The following is a 23,767-nucleotide window of genomic DNA, read 5'->3' as shown; positions in this document are numbered from 1 at the left end:
CTTTGAAGGGCATCCATCCAGGAAGGGCATGAAGGGCATGTTGTGTCAAACTTGTGGTGACCACTTTTTTCAAATATATTTGCTGTGTCATACATATTGTATATTGAGGCATAGCATTTACCTTTTGGGATGTGTCTTGTTTATTTTGTTTCACATCTTAGCTGTCGAGCCTGGGTTTGAATCTCGACCCAAACTTTAAACTGTCATCCCAGTGTTTCACAGGCAGTGTGATTCATCAATGTATGCGCAGTCCCTCAGATGGATGTTAGACTTGCGTTCGTTAGTGGACGTTATTAAAGATCCGACGTTGTCCTTCATGAGGAGTAGGTGACCTATCAATGGTACCCTGAACATATTTCCAAATTCCTGCCCTGACTACCAAAGAGAAGGCAAAGGTAAACAACTCGGTGTAATCCTTGCCATGAGGCTGCTTTGGCAACACTGAACCTATCTTTGGGCAGAGCACCAGAAAGAGCAAAGTGATAACTTTGTATTGCTACATCACAGAAACCAAGTAATTTGTGTTATGTAAACCTTAAAAGGAAGTACAACTTTCATCGTGCAAATCTCGAATAGATGTGCTTTTTGTAATGAATGTAGTGATGTGATGTGCACTTTATAGTGATGTATGGCGCAAATCTTCCAATTACGTGCAAAGTAAACAATGCAGTAACGAGTAAGGTAAGCTTGCAAAGTGATGTGCAGTGTAAATTTCTTATTAATGTTTATTATACTGAACACTTTGTGTAAATGTGTAAAGTAGCACCAACAATTCCATATACTTTCAGTCATTGTTGAAATAATTTCACTTCCACCAGGAAACACAGAAACAGTGAAGGGACATTCTGTGTCTAAACATGCCATTGTGACAAAGTTATGAGAAGCACATGGTGCCTACATCATGAGAAAGCAATGGCTGGCTCCTGGCTCCCAAGACGAATTTCATTTGATCACCGCACCTGAATGGCGACTTAATTTCAAACCAAGTTTGCAGCACCACGTGACATGAAATGGCAGCACAAAGCTTGTGGAACGTATTTTCAAATTTTGATTGTTGACATGTGTGACATTCCAAAAGCATGACTGACATCAGTACTTTAAACAACAGATGATTGTTGCAAGTCTGGAATAAGTCATTTTTGGAAGCCAAAAGAAAAGCAATTAAGACTTTTTAAAGTTTCCTCAACTCAAAAGTCATGTTTTTTTTCATTCCTTTCAACTAAAACAAATGGACACTGTTTGAAGAAAAGCTACTTATGAGAGTGAAAGGAAATGCTTTTGAAATGCTTCCTGTAGATGTCCAATGATGGTCACAGAATTGGGTGCTGCAATGGAAAACAGAACTTCGTTTCATTTTTTTGAGATTAAAATGTCAGTGGAAGCACCCCCTCTCAAATGGTCTCACAATGAGGCAGAACTGTCAACTGTACACATAGAAAACCTATAAATGAATGAAAAACACCTCCTATTTTATGATTAAGAGCTAAAACTGAGGTAATGTGTCATACCTGCTAGCCATGTTCCACTCCAGAGCAGGGTTCTGCGACACTCCCTCCGTGTCTGCCCCAACACCGCTATGACATTGATCACCCTCGGCTTCGGGTCGTACCTGTGCCCAACAGGCCGTACTCACACTTAAACCACACAGGTCAAGTTGGTACTGACGATCCTCCACCTCTGAGCCTGGCTCCCGCAAGACTCCGAGGGTCAGAGCCTGCCTGGAATGGAGAGAAAGGGTAACTGGCTAGTACCTTGGACAGAGACGAAGATGGATGTTTTCAAAAAAAATTTATTTAATTCAAAAACCAAGATTGGTGTTTTTCAAATGCTTCCTGCAAGAAACTACAGCAAACCAATAAAACGTGTCACCTTGGACACAGAAGAGATTAAATGGATGCTCAATGCACTCACTTCTATCTTGCACAAACATATTTTAGTATTTTTCTTACAAAATAAAATCATCAATTAATTTCCTGCAAAGGAATTCAAACATTTAGTTCAAGAAACATAAGCTTATTCTACAGAGCAAATAAATTAATCCAAAAAATGTTTCCTGGATGAAAATTCAAAATTAGTTTTCACTGTCTCAAGTGGCTGATTCGTGGACGATGCAATTATAAATGTGTTCCTTACTACACTGTGCACATGTGTGATTGGGAGGAGATTCCGTACAATTTGCCAAATTCAAAGCCAAAGGGGAACGATGCAATTATAAATCAAAATATCATTAAAATTGCAAAAAAGAGCTTTGTCAAATATTGTAATCACTAAAAAAAAATTGGTTTGGTGACAAAGTCACTTGTCAATCTGCGGATAGTTATTGGAAATATGAAAGGCTAATACTGACATAACATGTATTTGAGTTGCTCACATTTTTATGATGTTACGATAAAAATGTAATTATCACACGGCACTACGATAAAAGCACATTGTGAATGTTAATGAATGCATGATGATATATATGAACAGATTTCCGGGCGAGAGTGCCCATCTCGGCACACTTTCAGTGCGTAATTTAAAGTGTTGACATTTCCATAAAGTGATACTTTCAAACCATATTTGGCATTGCAGGACCATATTGCAATGTTTTTGTGCCATATAATAAAATGCAATAAAAATAGAATTTTCCACAAGATGATGTTTTCTCGAACACACTGAACACATAAAAATTATTTTTGGGACATACTGTAATCATATTTTGCCTTGCTGGATAACACTGGCAAGTTTTTGTGATGTAAAACAGCCAGTTATCAATAATGAAGTTCACGTCATAGAGTGTGTGTGTGTGTGTGTGTGTGTGTGTGTGTGTGTGTGTGTGTGTGTGTGTGTGTGTGTGTGTGTGTGTGTGTGTGTGTGTGTGTGTGTGTGTGTGTGTGTGTGTGTGTGTGTGTGTGTGTGTGTGTGTGTGTGTGTGTGTGTGTGTGTGTGTGTGTGTGTGTGTACACACACAGTATATAAAGTCCACATCTCCTTTCAAAATTTTCATCTGTTGCTTGACAGCCTGGAATTAAATTGCATTAAACCAGACTTTTTCCACCTTTATTTACACATCATAACCCACAACTTCCACATGAAAAACAAATTCTACAAATTTCAAAAAAATTAATTAAAAATACAAAACTCGGATATCTTCTTGGATATGTGTCCACCCCCTTATAATAGTGATAGTAAGTTAGCTCAGAGGTAACTAATTACCACCAAAATCACACACCAAGTTAAATGACCTCCACCTTTGATTAATAAAAATCAATAAAATTGATGTGTGTGTGTGTGTGTGTGTGTGTGTGTGTGTGTGTGTGTGTGTGTGTGTGTGTGTGTGTGTGTGTGTGTGTGTGTGTGTGTGTATATATATATATATATATATATATATATATATATATATATATATATATATATATATATATATACATATATATATATATATATATATATATATATATATATATATATATATATATATATATATATATATATATATATATATATATATATATATATATATATATATATATATATATATATATACAGTATATTGTTTTCAGGTCACATACCGTATATGTATAGTCAATGGCATCACCAGGTTGTGTGTGAGCATTACTTCCCTGATTTCAATGATTGATTTTGGTTCATGTTTCCATGAGTTTTCTGGAACTGCGATATTGAAGTTTTTGCAGATGTGCCTGTGGATTATTCGACATACTCTTGTGCTTTTGTGTGTACTGTACAGCTGTTCTGACATGAGTTTTTTTTTTACACCCCGATAGGAGGCGGCTTGTGCTTTCTGTTTCGACCTTGGAGAATCAACACTTTTCCGATTGACTCAGTCCTGCTATTTTCGAAAAGCCATTTGTGTAGTGTCCCTGGTATTGGGCATTTATAAAGATTTCTTCTCCATCCCAGTTGAGGTAGCCTCTCCGTAGCCATTGCATTCCAATGAGCCTCGTTTGTCTATGCCCAGTCTGTGAATTTTTTTTTTGTACCTCCCTGCTCTTTTGAACAAAAATTGAAACGGCACATGGCAAGTACTCCTCATGGGGAATAAGTGTGATTTGTTTATGACGTCATAATTGCATATGAGGCCCCATGAGGAGGAGTGATGTAAGCGACATTTTTTAACGATACGATGATGATAGGCTCGGATGATAGGGTAAGGGTTAAAATAGTGCAAAATGGCCGATGTGTGCCTTACATCACTCCTTCTCGCGGCGCCTCATATGTATAACGCAACATCTGATCAGTATGAAAAATTTTGAGGGTCATCTGGGGATAAAATGGTCCACAGAAAAAAGAAAAGATGACATCATCGGTCACGTGATTCGGCAGCCATATTGTTTAAAACAAAAACAAAAAACCTTCAAAAAATCTTCTCTGAAACGGCTGAACAGATCGATGCTAAACTATTCAAATATGACCGCCAGTCCAAAAGGAACAAAACCTTCACAACTACAACGTCATAGGACACATGAGTTTGCAGCCATATTGGATTTACCCTAAAACTTATTTTTTAAATCTTCTTCTCCAGAACGGCTGGACAGAATGATGGGAAACGTCACACGCATTCCCCAAGCCTTGACGACACCATGGAGTACACGAATAATTAATTGAAGGGCACATGGTCTCGCAGCCATATTGGATTGAGAAAAATCTTCCAAAATTTTTCTCTCTTGAACCGCTTCAGTTGAAATGTGGTGTTCAATTTTGCCCATGCACTGCTAAACTGGAGGTTTTTGGGAGTGTAAACAAGGTGATTTGTGTTCTAGTGTTCAAATATATAATTCAAGTAAAATAAAAGTTTTGAAGGCTACAGATAAAACAAACAAACAAACATTTATTCGGAGGTTTACCACCACTGATGCACCTTGTTTCACACCACATTATGTGTAGAACACGTTATATTAGTTTTGATGTCCTTAAAAACAGTAAATTCCCTATTTGTAATGATTTTCAATTTTGTTTGACTGCCGGCCAAGCAGACAGACTAAAAACCAATAACCTTACTACACTGTGCACATGTGTGATTAGGAGGAGATTCCGTACAATTTGCCAAATTCAGAGCCAAGGTATTGCTAAAGTGCAGGTTCGTGTTCCGACCCATCTTCCGAGTCACGTTCTGCAGTGTTCAACATATATAATTCAATTGAAATTAAGTAGTTTCTTGATTAAATTAAGTAGTTCCAACCAGACAGACAGACAAGAGTGAACCAATTTCTTCACATCATTTTGCATGATGCACGCAGGGTAAATATTTGAAGAAGATATCAGGATTTATCATAATCAAACGGGCTCCAGATGTCGGTACAGGGTTCAGTGACAATCCCTAAAAGACACCCGAATAAAGAAGCAAGGATATGGAACACACAGATTTGTACACTCGAGGTTTGCTGTAATTGAGATGGGGTGTCATACTCCAAGAAGTGTTTGAATTTGGTCAAATTAATCTTGTAAGAATGATTTACAAAACAAACTGAGGATTGATCAGAGATCATTTCATTTCGGTTTTATATTTCACTACGAACATGCAACAAAGGAATTCATCTGTAGACGCTATGTCAGGCACACAGCATTTTACACATCAAGAAGAGATGTTTTGGTGGGTACATTACGTATTTTGAAGAAACCAAAATGTACATAAATTTTTGATTTCACATTTTTCCTGGGATAACAATAGATTTGCATATTTTGAAAAAAACTTCCCATTGTGATGCAATTACTGTATATGCACAGTGACACCAACTGCCATTGGTTGTAATGTGTTCTCAACTGTCATTGACTGAGAATAGCCAATCATGTCGGTCGTTTTATAACCACACAAGCCCAGCCATTACGAGTCGAGTGAACATCTTGAAAGCTGTTGAACAAGCTCAGCATGGTTTCAGAAGTCACGAATATAATATATAATATGACCGTTTTTACAGCCATTGTCACGAATATAATATAATTAACGAAATAAAGTTGTGTTCTTATTTCAAACCGTTTCAAATGATCGAGCAGGGAGAGTTATGAAGATTCCTTGGTTGAACAAGAATCAATTAATTCTCGACATAGACAAAAATCAATTAATAGAGACAGTACAGACTTCAAGAACCCTGAAAATAAGAAGGGGGTCTCACTGTGAGTCTTGCTGAAATTAGATGAGGGTGAGGGGAAGGAAAGGGGGTGGGGGGAGAGAGTCAACCACAAGTCTCCTGTAAATCAGATCTGGAAACCCACCTAAATCTGGAAAGCATCCAATTTAAATGAGACAGGGTGTCAGACTCAGTCCTCTGAACATAAGATAGGAGGCCAATCCCCGAATGGCATAAATACAAGATGGGGGTCTTGCCACAAGTCCACTGAAAATGTGATTGCGGATGGGGAGTGGGGGCAGGGGGGCTCTCTTACCAAAAGTCCCCATGTAATTAGATTGGGGGTCTTGTTCAAAAACCCTTGAAAACCAAATGGAGAGGTCTCACCCCAAGTCCCACAAAAATGACAATGGGGTCACAACCTGAGCCTCCTATAAATGAGACAGTCATGCCTCAAGTTTCACACAAATGAGAAAGACAGCAACCCAAGCCCAATGCAAATGAGAACGGTGATGGCCACAACGTCCAAGCTGCAGAATATTGATAAGGAAGAAAAGGCGATCCCTATCAGAACCAACACAATTCATATTTTACTTTGGACTTCAGAAATCCCAGCCTGGAACGCCATGGATAGCAAATTGAGCCCCAACACCACTTCCTTTACCTTGTCTGAAAGCCGTCCCAATGTTTATCGCTCACTTGTTTACGATTCCACTTATCTGTCAGAAAGAAACTGGGCTATTAATCTTTCACAATGTTTCCTATACCATCAAACCCATGGATTCTTGGAAACACCAACCAGATTTCTTGATTAATCATATTCCAAAAAAGAACTACTTGGTTATAATAATGCCACTCAGTACAATGAAAACCAATTAGCTTTGATGGGACAATCTAATATGTTTAAGTTAGTGTGCAGGTTTTGCACCAACAATTTACAAACAACCATTAAATTGAGTAATGACTAAAGAAATGCGATGGCAGGTGTGGTGAGTAGTCTCCAGAGACTCAACTCGCAATGGTGAAGGCCAACAGGATAGACGGATGTGAGCAATAAATTTTGTCACTGGAAAAGAGAATAATAAGAAGAATAAGAAGAGAGGAAGAGGAAGAGGAAGAAGAAGAAAAAAAAGCACAACCAGGAGTAGAGGCAAAAGTTTAAAAGGTAACATTAATGCACAACTGTGGCTTTCAGGGTATATTACTGTTTGCTTTCAATAAACAGAGTTTTTGTAGTGACATTTTCCACGTACATTTGCTGGAAAGCCAAGGGCGGGGGACAAGGTCTGTAAATATCAAAAAAAATGAGCATGTTGAGGCTGATCAACAACAGAGGTTTGCACAAACGACGGCCGGATGAATGCAAAGCACCGAAGACGTGGTTGAATCACCGCAAAGAGTTACCAAAGTGGCACTTCCAGATTATCCTGGAAAGCTTGACGAATTCCCGAACTAATCGAAGCATCCATAGTTTTCTCTGAAGAAAGGATTTGTCATTACATGAGAGATTTTTTCGATTATTTTACTTTGTCAATCAGAAAGCACGAGCTTGAGTCAAAGGCAAACGCATTGAAAGTTTCATCACACCGGTTTCTTCTCATATCAACTGTATTTGTGAAAAACAACATTCCAATTTTTGAATACAATCAAACAATTTTTGTGCAGTGCATATTGTCTATATTTTATTTTTATTTTTATTTTTAATCAAGTTTGTACCTCACCAAAGCTGATGTTCAATAAATTGACAAATTGAGGAAAAACAAAAAGTTTCTTGACCAAGTTGAAGTAAAGCTAAATTTCTCTAGAACTAAGGGCTGCAGGGCAACCTGAAAGCTGAATTACCCGAAGACGTTCACCAGCGAACTCAGTAGTGCAGTGCAGCACATACAATGACCCCAAGGAATTATACAACCCGCAACCGTAATGGTTTTGGCCATGTCAGGGGGCATCGTCACATCAGTCAGATCAGTGAAGACGGAGAACCCACGCAAGGTTAAAGGTCTGCTGTCCTGTGAGGTCACATTGTGTACGTTAATGCACTGTCCAACACTTCTCTGGTTGCACACATCAAGACTTCCCCTGCAGTCATAATGGTGGTCCAAAGTGTTAACATTACGTTTCTGTATTTCCACGTTTAAAAGAACCATGGCTAATAAGTGTGTGAAATCGATTACCGAAGACTAAATTAATAGCTTAGAGGTAACATGCATGCCTTAGAAGTATCTCGCCTTGGTTTGATTACTGGCTTGACTGTAAGGGCGGCCTCACACGACACAACACAGAAAAGTCAACTCAACCGTAAGGCTTCTTAGTTATGATGGGATTACGACGGTTTCGAAAGAATTTTTTTTTTAATCCAGTCCCACCAACAAGTCCTAACATCTTCAACTTATACGACCCGACAAAACCGTCTTTTGTTGTCGATTTGCATCGTTTTACCAACTCGATGGAACAGCACTCGTCAAAAAATCATGTTTGTTACCGTAAGAGAATTTACAGACAGGGATCTACAACATGAAATTTACAAGTACGAGTACAGAAATTAAACATAAATAACACACGTATTGTGGGAAAACCATGACATCTTCAAAGTTTACACTGAACAGGAACAACACTTGTCTGTCTGGCTGTTTGAGTGTGCGTCTGTTATCGTTTTTTTTGTTTTGTTACCATGATAACTTGTAAACCACTGAAGGGATTTCAACCAAACTTGGCAAATTATGAAATGCAATACAACGATGAGCTCATTAAACTATGGGTTCAACAGGTCAAAGGTAATGTGCTGTTTAAAAATCATTTTTCAGACCATAACTCAAGTTAGAAGCATCTGATGTCTTTTACGCATGTGCAGAGTATACACAGTACATATATATATATATATATATATATATATATATATATATATATATATATATATATATATATATATATATATATATATATATATATATATATATATATATATCTCGAAACATGTGGAGTTTGACGAGCACTCCCCAGCGATCTCCAATGGACATAAAGTCCTACACCAAAGCGTCACCTCCAATCCAGAGGCCTCAGCCCGGCGACTCTGTCAAGCAGCCAAACACTATATGGACCACATCAGTTAAACATCAAACGGAGCCACCTGTTAAGATTTTGGGCTTGTTTGCCCTCATCAGGACAGCATACCGATAAATATTAAACCAATGATGACCAGATTCATCCTTTACACATCAGAAACACATCCTGACTGTTATGATGAGCATCACCGTGGATTTTGTCTCACACGGTAAAACCGCATCATCCGCAAAGAACAACCATCTGCCTGCCACCCAGACGATTGTTCCCGCTAATGCAAACCATTCAACCAGAAGGCATGTGATGCGATTGGTGGGTAAATTGAAACATATGGAGTGCGATGAGCATATGTCGTGTGAAGGTCGTCCATGAGCATATGTGGTCCATAAACATATGGAGTCGTGTGAAGGCCACCCTTACAGCTGATCCCCAATCTCCAATGGATATAAAGTCCTACATTAAAGCTTCACTTCCAATCCGGATGCCTCAGCCCAGCAACTCTGTCAAACAGACAAAGAGTACATGGTCAACATCAGTTCAACATCAAAAGGAGCCGCCGATCCAGATTTCGGGCTTGTTTGCCCTCCTCAGGACAGCATACCGATAAATATCGAACCAGTGATGACCACATTCATCGTGTAAACATCAGACGCACCGCCTGACTGTTATTGTCAGCATCATTGGTTAGATATTTATTGGTATGCTGTCCTGATGAGGGCAAATCCTACACAGACTTGATGAGTCAATGTCGGAGACAATGTACATGTGCAACGGTGTGCAGACAGCATGTTTCGCTTATCGGCGCCTACAAGACTTACATTGGTGCATGTATGAGAAGCAGAAAACTGGCACAACTGTGCATTCGGTACGGGTACTGGACTTCAATCCAGATACTGACCCATCGCCAGAGCTACGGAACCAGGTCACGGCAGACCATGTGGCTGAATTCAGCAATGTGTTCGATGCCACGGTCCTACAACCGATGAACAGCACTCCAATGATCATTAATCTCCGTAACGACACGGTACCATTCCAGTTACGAAGGGCACGGCCGATCCCACTTGCCTGGAAAGACCAGGTAAATCCGAGTTGGATAGCATGTACAAAAAAGGCATCATTGCACCAATGAGTAGTGAAACACCAGAGTAGTGCCATCCCCTGATCGTTACACCCTAGGTTAACGGGAAGATTGGGATGTGTCAGTTTCCGTAATCTTAACCATCATGTTGAGTGGCCCATACACCCTATTACAATGCCAGCAGAAGCAATATGGTGCATCTCCGCTTCTAGATTATTTGGAACGGCTGACACGACCGACGGTTAAGGCCCGGTCACACCTTGACGTTTTAGCCAACGTATGCCGATTTTTGAATTTTTTTTCTAAAACGCTGGCACACGTTGAATACGTTATGGGTAAGTTTTGATAACATTGAGAGCACGCTGAAAAACACTGCCATACGTCGTTGTACGCTGGCTTTAAACGTTGTACTTTTTGGTTGTCCTCAAATTTTTTCATGCTTGAAATTTCACGACGTATGCCGGCGTATGACTCACACGTTCAGCTACGCTGGCCACAAGTTGTATGCACGGTCTGCGATCGTTGACAGACGTCAACACATGCTACTTGTAAGTTAATCATAAGTTGAGACACGCCGAGGTAATGTTTAGCGTACCCGAAACTTATTTCTAACCTATGATTAACGTGTTGTTGGCACGTTACGCAATCGTTGCCACACATCGACAGACGTTACTTTTAAGTTACTCATAGGCTGAAAGACGTCGGTATAATGGATCGTCCTTGCGTCAGCATCCACGGCCACGGCCAGGACACTTATTTGCAGCATTCTTCAAACTTTTCTTCGGCATGACGAGGATGTTCACACTTCGATGTCCAGCTTGGCTATGATTCCAATTGTCCATCGGCAGCGTCTATTTAAAATAGTCGAGTTTGAGCGTTTTAACACGTTTAGAAGAAACGCTTCAAATTTCCAAACCCCAGCGTCAAAAAACAAAGGCGAGTGACAGCAATTTAAATCGTTCATTGTAAACAATGAAAATAGCTGAGTGGTACCGTTTAAAAGTCGTTGAGTGTAAAAAAAATCCAATTGTTGAGCGCAAGCGTTTACTTTCAATAGTGGAGATGCAGCCATTTAAATCGTTGAGTTTATCATTTAAATCGTTAAATCGTTAAATGCAAGGACGATCCATCATAACCCACACCCTCCCCCTCACACTCACCTACTACTGCCAACATGAACAAACTACTACTAATACTAATACTAATACTGATACTGATACTGATACTGATACTGTTACTGCTGACATGGACATCGACTCAAAAAGGACTCGAAAACACTGTTGGGTTCCCCTTTTATGAACACCATTTTTATATACCAATTCCCAAAACCGCTGGGAACACGTCTTTATATGGCAGTTGTAAGCGAGAAACACGTTCATTTATTTATTTTTGTCGACCGGAAGACGTCATTGGAATACGTCTACATACGTCGATGTGTGTTGGGACTACGTAAAGAATTGGTTCAAAGCACGTCAAACATAAGTTAGAAATAAGTTTCGCGTAAAAAAGACATTACCGCGACGTGTTTCGACTTATGAGTAGCTTATAAGTAGCCTTTGTGGACGTGTGTAAGCGTCCACATATCGTGTGTAAAACTTATCCCCATCGCATGCGGAACGTGTGTCATACGCCGAGTACGTCGTAAAATTTTGAACATGTTTAAAATTTCTTGACGTACTCTACTTACTACGACGTATGATAGCGTACTTTAGCGTTCTACTCACGTATACCAAACTTACTCATACCGTATTTGACGTGCCCCAACGTTTTAGACACATTTTTCTGAGGTCGGCATACGCTGGCAAGATCGCCAAGGTGTGACCGCGATGTTGACACTTCCATTTCTACGGCAGTTATGATTCGAATCATTGTGCGTCAGCCTTTTAATAGGCTACGTCACGACATCGTCGGCGATGCGTGCAACGCGCTATGCCTAAGTTAGACTATCGTTGGGCATCGGTTGTGTAGGCCGACAACAGGTTCAGCATTCGTTGGTATAAGTTATCTATAACACAACGAAACGTTCTGTGTCCGTTACCAATGCGTTATACATAAGACCAAGTCGCTATGAATACGTCCGAATCTTTAAAAAAAAACATCAAAAGTTCAACGTAAGGCAGCGTTTTAGATACTTTTTAATACGTTGCCATCGCTGGCTAAAACGTCAAGGTGTGACCGGGCCTTTACTGGCAAACCTCGAGGAAAAGAGCCAGCTCACCACAGTCTTCATCACACCATAGGGTAGATACAAATACTTACGGGCCCTTGTGGGATTAAATGCGAGTAGTTACGAATATTGCTACCATGGCGACATCACCCTGGACGGTCTACGCAACACTGTAAAAGTGGTTGATGACATCCTGATGTTTGAAAAATCGTTCCCTGACCACGTACGGGAGGTACGACAGTTCTTGATGCGATGTTGCATGCATGGGATCATGTTGAATCTGGAGAAATTCCAGATTGCTGAGTCCCAGGTGAAGTTTTGCGTATATGTTGTTGGACAAAATGGTGTTGCTTCAGATCCTAATCAGCTGAACACGATCGCAAATTTCCGTACTCCAACCAACATCACAGATCTTCGCTCATTGCTCAGCATGGTTCACCAGCTGGACAATTTTTGGGCAAACATTGCCAGTGCATCGTGACCTTTACATGGACTGCTCAAGAAAGGATCCGTCTTCGACTGGACTGGTGATCATGACAAGGCATTCAACGCCAATAAAAGCATTCTTGTGTCACCACCAATCACGGCCTATTTTGATCCAAAGTTACCCAACGTGCTACAAACGGACACATCACGGTTACATGGCCTCGGTGTTGCTCTGTTGCAGTTACATGGTGAGTGTCATAGACCGGTCCAGTGTGGATTACGTCACTTTTCAGACACAAAATCTAGGTATGCTATGATTGAACTCAAAGCACTGGCTGTAGCTTCGGCCACATCGAAGTGTAACCAGTACCTCATGGGACTTTCATCGTTCAACCTCGTTGTGGACCATCAACCCCTGGTGCCTATCTTCAACTCCTATTTGTTGGATGCCATTGAGAACCTTCACCTGTATGGTGTCAGTTTTCCCACCCTATTGTGGGAAAACTGACACCATACAACTTCACCAGCACTTGGCGGAGAGGTATGGAACACGCACTTCCGGACGCATTTTCACGTCATCCAGTGGGTGATCCACAACCCCAGGATCTATTATCAGAAATGGAGTTTTCCAGTCATAACATTGTTGCCTCCGCCACATGACAAATCAATCATCGTCCATCTGGCGACCCCTTTCGAGATCCCATTCTCGAGAAGCTATGGGAAGTTGCTCGCAACGATGTTACCTGTCGTCTTCTGCTGCAAACTGCCACCGATGGTTTCCCCTCCAACAACGGAGCCATTGACCTTCATGTTAAGGAATTGCACAGTATTCGCAACAATTAATCAGTGAATAACGGTCTCATCCCATATGGAGCCTGCGTCGTCGTGCCTGTAGCAGCCTGTCAAGACGTACTCGATCGTTTGCACGCTTCATACCAAGGATTTGAACGTATGAATACACAGCTCATGTACTCATGCCAGCTCATGTACTCATGTACTTTGCCAGCTCATATACTGGCCAAACGTAAACAATGGCATTGTCAACATCACCCGTTCTTGCACCAAATGCCAAGAGAGGCAGCCTTCACAGCAACGGCAACCTCTAATGAGGGATCCATCACCGACACATGTGTTTGAGGATGTATCCTCTGGTTTCTTCACGCACGCTGGTCTTGATTATCTTGTGTACACTGACCGCTCATCGGGCTGGCCTTGTGTATACCTGTTTAACACACATGCCATAACACGTTTGCTCATTCATGTTTTATGCGGTTTCTTTGTAGACCTCGGTGTTTCTATGAGATTGCGCACTGATGGTGGTCCACAATTCTCTTCACAGGAATTTGCCAAATTTCTTGACCTTTGGGGTATAACCCATCACCCATCATCACCATATTAGCCAAGATCAAACGGATATGCAGAGGCGGCCGTGAAAGCTATAAAAATGTTAATTGCCAAGACACCCAAAAATGGTAATACCGACAATGATGAGTTCAGTCTCGGACTGCTGGAGTGGCGTAACACTCCACGTGTTGGCGGCCGTTCACCTGCCCAAATTATATTTGGTAAACCTACACGTACTGCTGTACCTGGTCACTGCCGTGCATTTGCACCTGAGTTGCAGACAGCAGCAGATGAGGCCAAACAGACAGCATCAACAATCGTGCATCAACATTATGATAAACGTGCTCAGCATTTGAAACCTCTCGCTATTGGTTCAGAAGTCATTGTTCAAAATCACATCAATCGGAAATGGGATTCTGTCAGGAAAGTAGTGGGAAAGGGGCATAGCGGGTGGGATCACCTTATCAAAACCGCTTCTGGTCAAGTTATGTGGAGGAACCAACGTTTCCTACGCATATATTACCCTCCTGCTTCTGTACACCAAGACGATGGTCCACCTCTTACGAATGTAAATTACGGTGTTACCCCACCATCGAGAAGTAGTGGGAGGTCAAGAAAAAGGTCATGTGGATTACATTTGTGAAGTTGTACTCCACATTTGAATTACCTTTGATGTCAAATGTAATCTGGCGAAAGGGGGGGGGGGTGTCATGTGGAATTGAGTGTAGACCCCAACTCTTGCATTATATTTGAATCATGGGTTACTCGGTGACATAATAGGTCAGCTGTGATTCTTCTTCTATACTTCTTCTGCTTCCGCGTGTATCGTACTCTGGACTGGAAAAAACGACCTCCGCTTTATATCTGTGTCTGGCCATGTGCTCCAAACAACAAAAATGAAAATAATTTCGGTTATTTCTATCCAAGTGGTATTCTGTATTAAATCATCGCATCTTCATTTTACCGAGAGTAAGTATGATACCATTGGATATTATCACGACCTTTCCAAATGCCCTCATGTGAAATTTATTCACCGTCACAGATTGCACTGTCCATGTTATAAGTGTTGACCGGGTACTGGTTGGTTAAAGCACTGTTTTCTGAATCGAGCTTCTACCTGGAGGTCAGAGAGGGCAGGATCGGGAAGCATCCTGTAGAGCAGAATTACCTATCGGCAGAATTAGCAGATGATCAGCATGGTGTACTCCAAGCTGTGGAAGACCTTCATCCACATCTTGACAGCGTACTGCTCTCCCTCTCTGGCCTGGCTCACCCTGCCTCAGACCATGCTCAGAATGACGCTGTTAAAAAACAAGGTCTTCAAGATCAATATAATCTTCTGTGATGAAGCTGAGTCTATGGGCCTATCACAGACAGTTTGGCGGGGTCTTCGACTGCCTCCTTTCTGGTCTTTCACCCTCTGCTCTTTCTATGCTTGTTCCCCCCCCCCAATCCACCCAGGCTTCCACAGGGTGCACGCAGTCCACCATCAACCCACTTCTGGTGAAACTTACAAAATCCAGAATCACTGCTAACCTCCACTCATTCATTCCTCTTTTTCCCCACCTGTGGAATCAACTTCCACATTCTCTTCAATCCTATTCTTCCCTCCAGATATTCAAGACAGTTGTTCACAACCATCTCAGATAATCCCACATCCCAAACCATGATCTTTTGTACACCCATTAACCTCCTCCCTTTCCCCCAAGCACACCTATTTCCAAGTTTCCAGTTTTTCTTCCTGAGAGTTTGGTTATCTATCCATCTTGTCCACACTGTGCATCCTTCCCGACCATATTTGTCCAAGTCTCTCTCTATTTTGTCATTCAACTCTGCTGTTGGTGTTTGTCCCTCTCTCTTTACTGTTCCTTTTGTTCTGTGTTCTTGGTCCTCCACAAGCCTTGACTTTGTATCCCAAAAAAATATTTTGCTTTAGTTCCGGATCCAGATCCGGTATATCTTTGGGATAAAAAAAACGTAAACTGTTTAGCCTGGTGGAGGTACGTGCTCTCCCGAGTGCTTGATTACATGGGATGGTATGAACCCAATGTGATTGAACCAAACAAATAATTATTAAGATGGCAATGCGCATCGAGTGAAATTATTTCACGAAAACAACAGCATTGAAAACCCACTGCGTGCAAAACCTTCAGATCAATTCCCAAAATAATACTTCAGGGACATCCAAAACAAGTATTTTTTTTTTTTTTGTCATCAGAACCCCTACAGTTTAGGATAAGCTGGATGAGGCTCATGGCTCACAGGATATCTGAGAGGTTCTCGTTCTCGTTCTCGTTCTCGTTCTCTCTCTCTCGTTCTCTCTCTCTCTCGTTCTCTCTCTCTCTCGTTCTCTCTCTCTCTCGTTCTCTCTCTCTCTCTCTCTCTCTCTCTCGTTCTCTCTCTCTCTCGTTCTCTCTCTCTCTCGTTCTCTCTCTCTCTCGTTCTCTCTCTCTCTCGTTCTCTCTCTCTCTCTCGTTCTCTCTCTCTCTCTCGTTCTCTCTCTCTCTCTCGTTCTCTCTCTCTCTCTCTGTGTCTCTCTCTCTCTTTCTCTCTCTCTCTCTCTCTCTCTCTCTCTCTCTCTCTCTCTCTCTCTCTCTCTCTCTCTCTCTCTCTCTCTCTCTCTCTCTCTCTCTCTCTCTCTCTCTCTCTCTCTCTCTCTCTCTCTCTCTCTCTCTCTCTCTCTCTCTCTCTCTCTCTCTCTCTCTCTCTCTCTCTCTCTCTCTCTCTCTCTCTCTCTCTCTCTCTCTCTCTCTCGAAAATCTTGACCCAGCTATAAACTGTCATCCTGGTGTTTTGCAGGCAGGGTGTTTCATCAATGTGCATGCCGTCTTTCAGTTGGATGTTAGACTGGGCAGTCTGCTGGCATCCATTGGTGGACGTCAAAGATGCTACGATGTGCAAGAAGAGCAGGCGAGCTATCGCCGACACCGTGACTAAATTACAAATTCCTGCACTAACTACTGCTGGGAAGGCAATGGCAAGCCAATGGTAGACTCAACACAATGTTAGAGGTGCAACTTACCTTCACTACCTTAAAACTTAGATTGCAACTAGATGGTTGAAATTATTAGTGAACAGCAATTTGATGATGTTTCAAAATGTCTTGCTCTATAAACAGCTTTCTCTACAAGTATCAAGATAAACTGCACACAACTGAGACCGTGAATGTCTTACCACCATAATGTGAAATATCCCAAACACCTTTGCACTCTATACAGTGGAAAACAAACTCAAAAGTCGTTTTGAAAAGCGAATCCGCGGTATTGCATGGGATACAAGAGATCCAAGTGAAGTGGACGCAAAGATGAGCTCATAGGTGTTTGTTAACATTGAAATCACCTGTAATCAAAAACGACCGAGTGAAGAACAACGATTAAACTTCACAAACAACAGAAAGAAATACATAGCTCTTCTATTACGAGAATAAATACTGCTGAACAAACACGGGTCATTTGACAGCAAATGTAATTGTATTTGTTTGGGTTAATTTGACTCACAAGTTCAAATAAATTAACCAACCATGTTAAAGTCACCAATAAGGCACAAGGAAACGTTAAGTAAACTGTGTTTGCAATAATCACCAAAAGCATAAACACCTTTGTTCCACATGGAATCACAGCTCGGCCCTCGACATATGATCCGAGAAGCAAACTTGGAAGGGCACTCGATAGAGCGCATACCTGTGCCACGCAATGGCTGATCCACAAGAACATATCGGGCCCAATACATTTTTGAAAAATCATGCTATACAGTACTATACTATTTTTGGCACAATCTCTCAATGGTGAAGAATCACTTCAAAAATTAAATAATTCTCGTATCGTGATCCAGATTCGGATCCACCAAAATCGAATCAACTCATCGTGGTTACACACCCAAAGTGTCCACCAAGTTTAATCTGGATCCATTCACAAATTTTTGAGATATCCTGCACACAGACAGACAGACAAACAGACAAACAGACAAACAAACAAACAAACAAACAAACAGACAGAGAAGGGTGAAAACAACCTCCTTCACCTTCGATGGCGGAGGAAATAAAAAGACGAAGGAAAAAAAAAAAGGGGGGACACCTTGGAATCATAAAATAAACAAACAGAGGAAAAACATCAAGCACAATCACGACCTATTCCACTGATGTAATTTCACCTTGCCAACATGCCTTCATTAACCAAACTAACGTAATCAGCAAGAGTAGCACGAAACATTAATCACAACGAAAATCTTGAGTTACTTTCGCACCATAGTTCCACAGTTAAAAGGATAAAGGAAGCATATATAATTGGAGCAAACAACAGACGACGAGAAAATGTGAAGGCGATGGTGTCAGTCTACGATGGCGGACAAGATAAACGACAGATTGTATCAACGAAAAGTTGACAAAAGTATGTAAGGTGCCATGGGCAATGAGGTGTGGGCTGTGATGCATCGAGCGTACACCCGTTGTCGTTTTGCTCCAACGAAGAGCGACTGCTGATCAAAATGGCAGCTGCACCTCGTTTCCCACTGTTAAACATTCTGTAACAATCCCCAGTTGATAAGAACCACAAATATATACAAATTAGAGGTTTTCCATACCCTTCGACCAAAAGCACTGAAAAAGTAAGGATCATGCATGGTCCTGTTGATGCATGAACCATTTGTTTGATTTGTAAATACAATGTCACTAATGCTTACCAAAATTTGAGTGGATACGATATCAGGCGTAATGTTCCATAATACTTCTTTCAGAGCAAGTGCAGGTTCAAGGGTGAATTATACTGTGTTGACTAACCCTCAAATGGCATTATAAGACGTCACAGTTTATTTTGGTTTGTTAATCTTGGGCTCCATGCAAACTATGACAGATTTCCAATGTTCTTGTACTTGGACCAATTCCTTACTGATGCAGAAGTGATCCAACTGGGAGATGCAAGGGACTTCACTCACTGTATTATTGCAATAAAACTAGTAAAGCAGTTATTGTCTACCTGCTGATTTTCAGTGCAAAAATTAAGCACCTGAGGAAGGTTGGGAAGATTCAACACACAAATCTAGTCATTCCAGAAAGACCACCTTGCTTTCTCTTGTACCTTCTTTCAAACGAAGCATCTGATAGAAGCGGAACCTTTTGACCTCATTAATGCCTTCATACCTCCGTTTATCAGACAAAATTGGCTAAAGGAACACAAAGGTTGCTCACTTTGCTCTCTTCATCAAAGACTCTATTCCTCACTCTCCATGCACTGCCCTCACTCTCCCACACCCCGAGGAATACCTCTGGCTACGGCTTCCCTCCACTCCCACCTCATGTTTATATGTGTACTGCATCGTCCACCAAACAGCGATGACTGAATTTACACCTCACTATCTGAAAACATGGACAAACTTCTATCTTCTCATCCAAACTCTCTCTTCCTCATATGTGGCAACTTCAATTGTCTTCATGCCAGTTCGCTAGGTGTGGCTACCTTTCTCACCTGTCATGGCATTTCAGGAAAAGCTTTCTGCGACTCATTGGGACTGACTCAATCGGTCAATTTCCCGACCCAGATCTCAACCAAGTTTCGTCCGAATCCGTCCACAACTTTTTGAGATATCCTGCTCACAGACAAACAAACAGACAGACATGAAAACATAACCTTTGCCCACCTTCTGTGCCGGAGGTAACCAGACTTCATAGAACGCAATATCCCCACGCAGTCTTAATTATTTCATATACTGCCTGTGACACCTAGTTGCATTGCTTCCAGGAGCGCAGCTGTGCCGCTGATGCAGTGCCCCTGTTATCAGCAAGCTGGAACTCATTTTGCTGACCTTGGAAGGATGACAGGCTGAGTCAACCCACCTGGTGTTATTTAATGGCAGGCCAGGGGCTCAAACTCAAGACCCTAAGACCTTAAGCTAGTCAGCCAACTTAACCGTTTAGCAAACAGCACGTGTGTGTTCAGTTACAACATTTCTTAAAGAGCATTCGACAAGTGGCTTGAGCACTCGAGCAAGCACTCCATTCAAAACGGTTGATAAGGAGCGGCTATAGCTTGGCAACTGAACATACCCGAAGCCTACGCCATGCAGCGTTCAAGTACTGTATAATAATTCAATTTAAATAAATTAATTATGTTAAAGATAGTCTGAAAAAACAAATCCAGAAGTTGAGTGCTTCTGAAGCAGTCTTATATTCCTCACCCTTATACACTAATAAAATGACAATGAGTTGCAGTTTAGGAGATCAAAGCATTATTGATCATCATCGAACGCAGCAATCACAATCACATAGAGCTTCTTCACCCCGACCATCTCACATGCCACACCCTCTCATGAGATATATATATATATATATATATATATATATATATATATATATATATATATATTCAAATATATATATATATATATATATATATATATATTCAAAGTATACACAAAATAGTAAGTGTATACCCTGGTTAAAATAGGTGTACCATATCCCTGTGTCGTAAGAGGCGACCAGGGTTGCGTCAGGAAGGGCATCCGGCGTAAAACATGTGCCAAATCACTATGCAGATCATACGGATGATCCGCTGTGGCGACCCCTAATGGGAGCAGCCGAAAGAAGAAGATATATATATATATATTCAAATATATATATATATATATATAAATAAATATATATATATATATTCAAATATATATATATATATATATATATATATATATATATATATATATATATATATATATTCAAATATATATATATATATATATATATATATTCAAATATATATATATATATATATATATATATTCAAATATATATATATATATATATATTCAAATATATATATATATATATATATATATTCAAATATATATATATATATATATATATATATATATTCAAATATATATATATATATATATATATATATATATATATATATATATATATATATATATATATATATATATACAGTGGGAAGAACAAGTATTTGATACACTGCCGATTTTCCCACTTACAAAGCACGTAGAGGTCTGTAATTTTTTATCATAGGTACACTTTAACTGTGAAAGACGGAATCTAAAACAAAAATTGTGAAAATCACATTGTATGATTTTTAAATAATTAACTTGCATTTTATTGCATGAAATAAGTATTTGATACATCAGAAAAACAGAATTTAATATTTGGGACAGAAACCTTTGTTTGCAATTACAGAGATCAGACGTTTCCTGTAGTTCTTAACCAGGTTTGCACAGACTACAGCAGGGATTTTGGCCCACTCCTCCATACAGATCTTCTCCAGATCCTTCAGGTTTCGGGGCTGTCGCTGGGCAACACAGACTTTTAGCTCCCTCCAAAGATTTTCGATTGGGTTCAGGTCTGGAGACTGGCGAGGCCACTCCAGAACCTTGAGATGCTTCTTACGGAACTACTCCTGAGTTGCCCTGGTTGTGTGTTTCGGGTCGTTGACATGCTGGAAGACCCAGCCACGCCCCATCTTCAATGCTCTTGTTGAGGGAAGGAGGTTGTTGGCCAAGATCTCGTGATACATGGCCCCATCCATCCTCCCCTCAATACGGTGCAGTTGTCCTGTCCCCTTTGCAGAAAAGCATCCCCAAAGAATGATGTTTCCACCTCCATGCTTCATGGTTGGGATGGTGTTCTTGGGGTTGTACTCATCCTTCTTCTTCCTCCAAACATGGCGAGTGGAGTTTAAACCAAAAAGCTCTATTTTGGTCTCATCAGACCACATGACCTTCTCGCATTCCTCCTCTGGATCATCCAGATGGTCATTGGCAAACTTCAGTCAAGCCTGGACATGCGCTGGCTTGAGCAGAGGGACCTTGCGTGCGCTGCAGGATTTTAATCCATGATGGCGTAGTGTGTTACCTATGGTTTTCTTTGATACTGTGGTCCCAGCTCTCTTCAGGTCATTGACCAGATCCTGCCGTGTAGTTCTGGGCTGATCCCTCACTTTTCTCATGATCATTGAGGCTCCACGAGGTGAGATCTTGCATGGAACCCCAGACCGAGGGAGATTGACTGTTATCTTGAACTTCTTCCATTTTCTAATAATTGCGCCAACAGTTGTTGCCTTCTCACCAAGCTGCTTGCCTATTATCCTGTAGCCCATCCCAGCCTTGTACAAGTCTACAATTTTGTCCCTGATGTCCTTAGACAGCTCTCTGGTCTTGCCCATTGTGGAGAGATTGGAGTCTGATTGATTGAGTGTGGACAGCTGTCTTTTATGCAGATAACGAGTTCAAACAGGTGCAGTTAATACAGGTAATGAGTGGAGAATGGGAGGGATTCTTAAAGACAAAACTAACAGGTCTGTGAGAGCCGGAATTCTTACTGGTTGGTCGGTGATCAAATACTTATTTCATGCAATAAAATGCAAATTAATTATTTAAAAATCATACAATGTAATTTTCAGGATTTTTGTTTTACATTCTGTCTTTCACAGTTGAAGTGTACCTATGATAAAAATTACAGACCTCTACGTGCTTTGTAAGTGGGAAAACCTGCAAAATCGACAGTGTATCAAATACTTGTTCTCCCCCCTGTATATATGTATGTATGAATGTATGAATGTATATGTGTATGTGCATGGTTTTGGAAGTATGATGAAGGCGACTTGTGTTCTAGTCTTCAAATATCGAATGCAATTTAAATAAAGGCGTAAAGAGGTTTAAAAGTACATAAACAAATTAATTGTGGGTTTTTGCACTGTTTTATCCAGTGTCGATTACATCATCCTCTCGAACATTTCATTAGTTATTCTTGCCTGTTGCATGTGTCCATTATGACCTCCTTAAAAGCAGTAAGTTTCATGTTTGGAATGATTTTCAATTTTATTTGACTGCCAGGCAGGCAGACGGAGTAAAAAAGTAAACATCATAAAAAAAATAATAATAATAAAAGAGCAATTGAAAAACAAAATTCGCACCCATGTCGGAAGGAAGTGGTGCAGTTTGGCAATTATTTATTGTGACAGATTCAGCATCTGCCCCACTTAAATTTATTTTTGACGGACGGACAGATGGACATACCAAATATCGAAGTGGCTACACCGCTTAAAAATTATCTCACTCCTCGCTGCGCATGTGGGATCAGGTCAAATTTGGAGCCAAATTAACGTAAAACGGTAGATTTCTCTTCCTATTCATGTTCAAAATTTTACATTTAATGTAAACGAACTATTTTTCTATCACATTGATTATAAACTTAAGATCATACACTGAAAAGACAGACGGACGGACGTGAACCAATTGCTTCACACTACTTTTCGCTTTGGATGCACGGGGTACGCCTGGTGTTGGTTTAATGGTTAGGTTGGTGGGCTTGGGGTCCTTGGATCCTGAGTTCAAATCCCATTCAACTATTGAATTAATACCAGGTGGGGTTGACTCTGCCTGTCATCCTTCCGAGGTCGGCAAAACGAGTGCCAGCTTGCTGGTAACCTGTGTCGGAGTGGCGACCCATCCAGGATTGTGTCCAATAGCCTAGGAGACTGCTGAGGCAGCACGAACACTCTGCACAGAGTATGGTCCTGATGGATGGATGGATAGATGCACGGTGTAATGAGAACGGCACTTGGTTGAGCACGTACCTCTGCCAGGCTGAACCGCTTTCATTTTGTATCCCACTGATCTAATCGACTT

The 23,767-nt window shown here is 40.8% G+C and overlaps 1 protein-coding gene across 5 annotated transcripts in view; it reads right to left on the bottom strand.

Moving 5' to 3' along the window:
• Window positions 1-23,767, bottom strand: part of VPS13B (vacuolar protein sorting 13 homolog B) — a 616,840-nt gene that overhangs the window by 160,929 nt on the left and 432,144 nt on the right. For all 5 annotated transcript variants that reach the window (XM_085896658.1, XM_085896654.1, XM_085896653.1 and 2 more), the window contains one exon: window positions 1,509-1,718. In XM_085896658.1, coding sequence (XP_085752784.1) covers window positions 1,509-1,718 — 210 coding nt within the window. The remainder of the gene's footprint in view (window positions 1-1,508; window positions 1,719-23,767) is intronic.

The sequence above is a fragment of the Eptatretus burgeri genome, chromosome 9 (genome assembly GCF_056783735.1).
Source record: "Eptatretus burgeri isolate ZD-2024b chromosome 9, Ebu_testis_v1, whole genome shotgun sequence".
In the NCBI taxonomy this organism is placed as follows: Eukaryota; Metazoa; Chordata; class Myxini; order Myxiniformes; family Myxinidae; genus Eptatretus; species Eptatretus burgeri.
The sequence above is the reverse complement of the archived record's forward strand: the minus strand, read 5'-3'. Positions and strand labels throughout refer to the sequence as shown.